The sequence below is a fragment of the Aplysia californica genome, unplaced genomic scaffold (assembly GCF_000002075.1).
Source record: "Aplysia californica isolate F4 #8 unplaced genomic scaffold, AplCal3.0 scaffold00045, whole genome shotgun sequence".
Lineage (NCBI taxonomy): Eukaryota > Metazoa > Mollusca > Gastropoda > Aplysiida > Aplysiidae > Aplysia > Aplysia californica.
Genome location: NW_004797315.1, coordinates 1,998,580 through 2,006,871, shown reverse-complemented (window position 1 = coordinate 2,006,871; position 8,292 = coordinate 1,998,580). Strand labels below are relative to the sequence as shown.

Below are 8,292 nucleotides of genomic sequence, written 5' to 3'. Positions count from 1 at the left end.
AACAGCAACAACAACAGCAACAAAACGAATAGCTCTACCTTTGCTTATAATCATTTTATTCCAGTAGGTCTGCGATTGGTGTGTCACGGCAGTTTAATTTTTATGGAATTACCTACTTTAGGAGAATGATGCGCCCATAGAACCCCCCCCTCCCCCCGCCCAAATAAATAAAAAGATTTTAACAAATAAATACAAATAAATACAAACCCACAACAAACATAAACAGACAAACAAACAAACAAACAAAACAAAACGTTTTGCAGAAGTCAGATGCTCTTGCGAGTAAATGCACAATATACATTGACCGGGTCTGTTTCTTGAATTTGTTAGTCCTCAGGATATTTTGAATGTTTGGCTCTCAAAGAATACAAGATAAAATAATGTACATGTTGACTTTCCCCGAACTCTAAGGGTATCACATTTTGTTTTGTATGAAGAAACAGTGAACATTTGCACTTTTCGAAAAGGTGGATGCATCTGTCAACTTGCTTTTTGACCGTATAATATACGGTGAGGCAGCACGGTGGAATCAGGCTCTCGTCAATTTTTGGGCATGTAGGGTTATTGGTATCATCTTAAAGCTTGTTCACTTGCCTTTTTGTGGATGAAAAATAAATCCATTTACCTTGAATACAAGTCGAGATATTTGTCATTGAAGGAGGTGGGGTCACCTGTTTTCAGAGGTAAAATTTGTGAGAAAATGGCTGCCAAAGATTAGTTATTTCCTTAGCTTAAGAGTCCGTGGTAACTGAAAATGTACATGTTTTGTGCCTTTAATCAACCTTTTTTTCCGAAAAATCCACACAAGAACGAGCTCTTTAAAGGCCATGAAAGATGTTGAGCCAAAAAACAAAAATTTGATAAAAATCTGTCCCCGTAGAATTATGCAAATTTAGAAGGCCAAATTATGCACAAAAAAGCAAAATTATGCAAAAATTATGCAAGTTACCGTAACACCATTCGCGACATGTTTTGCACTTTTTCAACGCGAAGTTTCATAATTTTCATGTTTTATGTACAGAAAATTGAAAACAGAGCATATCAGTATCAGTAATTTGTTGTGTATTCGGAAAAGAAAACAATACACTTCAGTAAAAAAAATAAACAAAGAAAAAAAAACAACCAAAAAATATAATCTCTGTAACTTTAAGCTGTATAACTAGATCTATAGAGGAAAGAAAAATACTTTTTTTTAAAAAAGCACATCTGGACCTCTAACTCTAATGCTGGCATATTACTAAAACCAGGGACACCTGTCAAACATGAAACATCAGCAGACATGAGACAACAACTTTTGATGGATTGAAAAACTGAACATGACAGTTCAAGAAACAAATTCACAACCCATAAAAAAGATCTTCTAACAAGGGAAATAGCCAACTTTTCACTTAAATGAAACTTATTACGGTGATTACGTCCCTTTAGTCACATGGCGAGGCGTTAATTAATCGTTTGGTGGAAAAAAAAGGAAAGACGTGAAAAAACGCGGAGAATCTAAAATTATGCAAATGTTGCAGAATTACGCGAAAAAACGCGGCCGCACAATCGCATAATCCTACGGGGACAGAAATATTCACAAACCTGGGAAAAAATGCAAGTTTCTTCAGTTTGATTATTTTGACGAGAGCCTGATTCCACCACGCTGCCTCACAATATGGATACAATTCCTTATAAAAGGTTTCTATAAATGTTTCAATGTTATTTTAAAATTGTCACTTTTTTTTCCAGTTCCTGGCGAATCAGTGGCTCCTCCATCATCGCCCTGATTTATGGGACGATCCCTGGAAGTTCATGCCTGAACGATTTTTAGATGAGAGTGGGGTCATACTGCCAGCCAATCATCCAGTGCGCAAAAAGTGAGTTTGAGTGGAACCTCAACCCTACATTATCTTAGTCTTGTCACGTCACCCATAATTGGTTGAAGATTTTAATAGTACATTGACTGTCTCTGTCCCTTTTGTTTTCTATTTTTTCAGTGAGTGCAGTATGTTGATAACCTTACTTAGAGATGGATTCAAGTGCCTTAGGATTTATTTTTCGGTTAAATCATTTTTCGATTTAGCCGTTTTTTCGATTTAGAGAGGGCAGTTTAAATAGCAATGAATGTCGACAGCATAGAGTTTGGACTTTCATCATCATCATCATCATAACCCTGTGCCTTGCCGACTGGCGTGGGCGATCATGGACCTCCACTTCACCTTGTCCTACGTTGCAGCGATGGTGTCTGTTGTTCTTGTTGCTCCCAACCATGTTGTCATCTTGTCCAGTATCTTTTCCCTCTGTCTGCCTCTGCCTCTCTTTCCTTCTAACTTTCCAGTTGTTACAATATTCTCTAATGCTTCTTTCCGCATTGTGTGTCCGAAGAAATTTGCCTGTCGTTTTCTTATATTCGTGATAAGTTGTTTTCTATAATTTGCTTCAACCAGGACTTCTTCATTTGTTTTTCTAGCTGTCCATGGGATACGTAGCATGCGTCTTATGAACCACAACTCTGTCGCTACAATTGTTCTTTCCAGCTGTTTATTGATTGTCCACGCTTCGCGCCCGTATAATAGGATTGGCTCGATGTAACTTTTCAGTACTCTTTTCCTCGTTTCCAGTGACAGATTGATGTTTGTTAGTATCTGTTTCATTTTGTGGACGGGCTGCTTTTGCTTGGCAAATGCGGCTTTTAATTTCGGTGTGACATATACCATCTGATGATATAATGGTCCCCAAATATTTAAAATGTTGTACTAGCTTGAGGGTGGTATCATTGATTTTGATATTGCATGTTGGGATTGGAGTTTTTCTGCTTATTACCGTTATGATCCATAATGTTCTAAGGAAGGAATACAGCTATGGTTTCCTTCTGCTGGATTTTTGTACGGTTTACTCCGCTAGCCTTTGTCCAAAAGGACTAACCCACAGGGCAGTAGGGGCAGGTGGCAGGTTTCGGCGCCTCCCTCTCGCCTGACAGTCTCTTTACTGAGCACATTAGGTATTTTATAGAGACAGGATTGCCACCACCCTGTTCCACCTCGCTCTCCAAGACTGTCGCCGGTTGGTCCGCGACTGCTTATTGGTTATTCGCAGCTACCCTACATAATATAGCCTGTTCCACTACCCGCCACCTGTGTACGCGGTGGGTCGGGGATGGACTTTCATGCTTCCGGCAAATTTCAGTTTGACCATTTTTTTTCTAATCTGCCTTTTTTAGTGTCGGTATGTTTAAATTAAGTAAGCGTTTTATGGCATTTACAGCACAGACAGGTCGTATAAGAGTAGACGATTAGAGATGTTTAAAGGAGGAGGGATTTGAACGATGTCTTGTGTATAAAAATGAGAGGGGTGAGCATGGGGACCACGTGAACTCGTCAAAAACATGCGGGCTGCATCCTGGCTAGGCATAGGCCGGCCATGGGCTGAACAGTGGTGGATACAAGGGGGCCCTTTCAATCGCACATGTGCAAAAAAAAAAAAAAAAAAAACACGGCTTAGACTGCTCACTGAAAAGTGAAAATATCGGATGGGGCCTGTTTGCCAGCACGAATTGTGACCTCGTGGTGCCCATCTCTTTGTACTGGCAACCCACGTTAGTAACGGCAATTTGAGGTGCAAACAGTACGCATTGTGCCTTCTCTTTGAGACTGCCAGCTTGCATGATTTACCACAAAGAAACAATCACACAAACTAGATGAAAGAGTAGATCATCACACTGCCCACTGTTCTGCGCTAGTCTTAATAAGTGAGAAAGCTCGTTGCCAATGGCATAACGAATCACAGTACGTGCCGTCTAGTGGTTATGTGTAGGACCTCTGTGACTTAACACATACAGCAAGGCACGAGCAACTGAAGGTTGCGCCTCAGACATACATTTCCTATATTTTTTTCACTGGGCCTATACACAGAGAGTAGGTCCATTTATGTGTGCGATAAATGGTAAACAGTAACCTACACTGGCGATGCTCGTCACGATACACTGGACCTGGCGCTCATGATTTTACTGGTATAAAGTTAAAGCTTCTTCATTTTTTGAGTTCAATGGAAAGATAATACCCATCTATCTTGAATAGAAAGAGAAACACTTGCGATTGAAGGAGGTGGGGATCGCCTGGTGTCAGAGGAAAATTGGCTTGAAAAAAGCTCCCAAAGTTTGGTGGCTCCCAAAGTTTGAGTGTCCTTGGAAACTGCAAATTTACATTTTGTGTGCTTGTGATGAATGGTTTTTAGTACAAATCCTCACAGAAATGTGTCCTGAAATGGATATGAAAGGTATTGAGCCAAACAATATCTTATTTCGAAATTACCAGAGTCATTTACTAGAGTCATTTATAGTCGGGAGTTCAGCTTCAATTTTTTAAACAGACTCAATTGAAGTAAACTAAAAAAATTTTTGTTTTGACTCATTTTCCCAGGGTTCTGGCCTTTGGACATGGGGTCAGAATGTGCCCTGGTGAGGCGTTTGCAAGGTCCCGTATCTTTCTGTTCACGGTGATGATCCTCCAGAAATTTGACCTCCTTCCTCCGGAGGACAACCCTCTACCATCCTGTGACCCGAGAGAAAACCTGAAGGGGGCCATTAGACAGGCACCTCCGTTCATGTGCACACTGCGTAATCGCTGAGAAATAGATGGCAGAAAAGAGTGACTTCTCTATTCTCTTCTGAACAGCACACAATGGACAACATTCTTGCTTGAACCAATATACGTTTATTATATTATTATATAACAAAGAAGTTATCAGTAGTGTTTTTAAAGAATACCCAAATACAGTACACGGTTTGTATACATTTATAGTGATAAGTACAAGTGCTAATCTAAATATAATTTGAATATCAGTGCTTTATTTCGAACGTTTTTGTGTCAATATCATGTGCATTTGTTAATCTTTTCCTACCCCCCTTCCAGGGGCGGCCCGTTGTGCTAAAAAAGTGTGCGTGCACAATTAAGTTATCGCAGGCTGAAGATAATAATGGGCACAATAAATGAGATGGTGTAGGCCTATACTTTTAGGGGTTTTGGGTTGGTGAGGGAGGACCTCACGCTTTTAATTTCTTTTTTTTTTTTTTTACATGTCACTTTGATTTCTAGAACTAAATTTGTTTGTTAGCTAAAGATCAATTTCGTTCATCCTTCATTAGAACTGAACACTCAAGTAATAACTTCCACCACTCAACTACAAAATCATTCAAAGGCACAACTCACATGACTTTATCTTTTTTATTTTTTATCCCAAGTCCTGATTTTGGTGCCGATATTTGTAGGTTTCGTAAAAATGTATGGGCATGGTGCAAATTGTTATGTTATCTAGAAAAATGAAACAAGAAAAAGGGGAATTGTTTAGTCGATGATGATACTGATGATGATGGTGATGATGATGGTGATGATGATGGTGATGATGATGATCTATGGACGAGTGCGTGCTCCCTTCGCGCTTCGCAGCGACGAATAAGACGCAATTGTGCCAAAGATCCTAAACATAATAATTAGATTGACCTTTTTAACCCCTCATCTTCGGAATTGCTGGACACATCCCCTTTAGTTCTACTTTTAGTTCTTTTACGAGGTCTTATTGCATTACCAGAGAAGGAATCCAGCTGTAATTACAGAGGTGAGTTTTTTTAGATTTCTGTTCTGCCTTTATGTTTATGTTGGTGACAAAGACCAGGAATATGTGACGTGAGTAGTATTTTGGTATCATAATATGTTAATGATGCATATTGTTCTTCCCATGTAAGCCAAGTAAGTTGATTCTGCTGAAAAGTACATATAATATATCAAAAACTATTGTTGTACAGGTTTTTTTTAAATCACACTTTTTGTTTTAGCATCAAGGACCTTAGAATTATCATGAAAATTGATGGCACTTGTGATTGGATCAAATGATCTACTTTGCAGGGGGGTAGAGGTTTAGATCTTGACCTGCTGGATTAGGTGGACATAAATCTACATGGACATAACATTTTGCAAATGCTTCAGACTTATTTTAAAAAATAATCTTGCTCCTTACGCATGCTGTTTTTTATAACATGTGTAAAAAAAAATCAAAACAATATATTATATTATACGTCATATGACCCCATATTTTCTGTCATTAGACACATATGCAAATCATTTGCTGAGAAAAGACCGACAGACTTTTAATTTTTTTTATTCAACACTTCAGAGTGAAGCAAAAAAATTAGAGCAGACACTGACGATCATGGTACCCCCTTCCTTCCTATTGTCTGTCTTCTTGATCAGTTCCGTTTTTCTGTTTGTTTTATTCGTGGCAAAGTTGTTCTGGCCATCACTGTGTATATTGTTCTTAGTCTTCCTCTTCTTTCCCTCTATCTTTTCACACAGCAGCATTGAAGCAATATCAGCTAAGTTCTCGTTTGGCTGTCTTCCACGTAGGAATTTTATTTTATCATTTTGGAATGGTGAACAACCTATGTACGTACATGTAAATATATTTAATCCCAGGTACCTGTGCTTTATTTTGAATACCTTTGTGTTGACACGTGTGTATATGTATTTGTTTTCACAGCGAAGAAAAAATTAAACATGTGCCATAAACATCTCAAATTTCAGAATTTGTTGTCCTTGCAAATGATAGAAAACAACTTATCACGAATATAAGAAAACGACAGGCAAATTTCTTCGGACACACAATGCGGAAAGAAGGATTAGAGAATATTGTAACAACAGGAAATTTGATGGAAAGAGAGGCAGAGGCAGACAGAGGGAAAAGATACTGGACAAGATGACAACATGGCTGGGAGCAGCAAGAACAACAGACACCATTGCTGCATCGAAAGACAGATGGAAGTGGAGGTCCATGATCGCCCACGCCAGTCGGCAAAGCACAGGATGATGATGATGATTGTCCTTGCTCACACCATCTCCCACCCGTCCAGAATATTCTTCTCTTATGTTATGATTGCAACAAGACTGTTTATTTAATTTTATATTGATCCCCCCCCCCCCCCCCCGTGGTCCACCAGGATGTCTCATGAGCTATTAACTCCCTCCCCCTCCAATTTCCTAGGAAGAATGCGCAGATGTTGAAAAGAAAGGATTTACTTTTTAAAAAGGGTCAAGAACAGTTCACCCATACTTATGAACATAAAATGATTCAAAACGGACCTGGCGCCATAATCTAAATATAAAGTAGTAAGAAAGAAGTCAATCAGATGTGGAGGAGGAAAAGATAAAGATACCCAATAACAGAATGTAAAGGCAAGGTAAAAGTATAGTTTAACTGCCAAAAGCCGCGTTCATCAACACATTCAAACTGCAAAACAAAACGGGCAGCACTAGCAGTGACATCCTGTGAGGTGGGGCGTGCAGCTTCAGTCCCACATGGTTTTCTTCACCAAATTTTTAAGAAAAATTTTAAGGAGACAATACAGAATATTTCGATTTTTAGAAAAAGCGAAACTCTAAGAACGAAAACCATTTTCAAATATCTTTTGGACGCCACTGTACTGTATAGATCTACCACAATTATTGTCAGTTTGAGAAACACACCAGCTCTGGTCACCCCAGCTTTGAGGCCTCTTGCTTGGTTAGATTTAGTGTTATCGTATTCTGCTCAAGAAATCACCTCACTGACTCAAATCTCCAAATTGTTCATTTAAAACGACGGAGTCTATCTAAATCTGCTGGACTGCTGGATTTATTTTCTGTTTAGCCTGGTTTTCAGTTTAGAGAGGTTGTCCAAATAGAAGAAAGGAATTCAGGGATTTTACTTTCTTACGGTTTACCACCGTTTCCAGTTTAACCATGTTCAGATAAATTTCACGGTAGCCTCCCCTGATATGTACCAAACAGACTATACACCTAAGAAGCATTAATTCGGATATTCCTACTGTCTCTAAAGAGGAAAGGAGTAAACATTTTCCCCACTTTGATCGTAGCAACCATATGAAGGCCCAACAAAAGAATTGCAATCAACTTCCTCAGCTGTTATACCTGGCGCCCTCCTCTCTCTCTCTCTCTCTCTCTCTCTCTCTCTCTCTCTCTCTCTCTCTCTCTCTCTCTCTCTCTCTCTCTCTCTCTCTCTTGTACGTGTGATCCTTTCCTCAGCGAGCGATGGGGCCCCGATTCGTTGGAATCTCACACGTTACACAGAAATAAACCGAGGCTCTAACTAGCCTTTTCTCCACCTATACTCTCAGCAGGCCTCCTCTGCCTTGCTACAGCTCTCCCCTCTAAAGTCTAACCTGTAACAACCCAGATTTATTTTATAAACTTGCAAACAATACAACTGAACAGAGACTCACACTTCACTCACTCTCACACTTTCAGCCAAACAATACAATAGGCT

At 39.3% G+C, this 8,292-nt stretch overlaps 1 protein-coding gene across 1 annotated transcript in view; it reads left to right on the top strand.

Moving 5' to 3' along the window:
* The window catches only part of LOC101857468 (cytochrome P450 2C31), a gene marked incomplete in the record, with an annotated part of 11,078 nt that extends 5,858 nt beyond the window's left edge, over positions 1 to 5,220 (top strand). Inside the window, 2 exon segments of the mRNA XM_005092390.3 lie at positions 1,729 to 1,856; positions 4,398 to 5,220. Of these exon segments, the coding sequence (XP_005092447.2) occupies positions 1,729 to 1,856; positions 4,398 to 4,605 (336 nt within the window).
* Between the last annotated feature and the right edge of the window lie 3,072 nt (positions 5,221 to 8,292).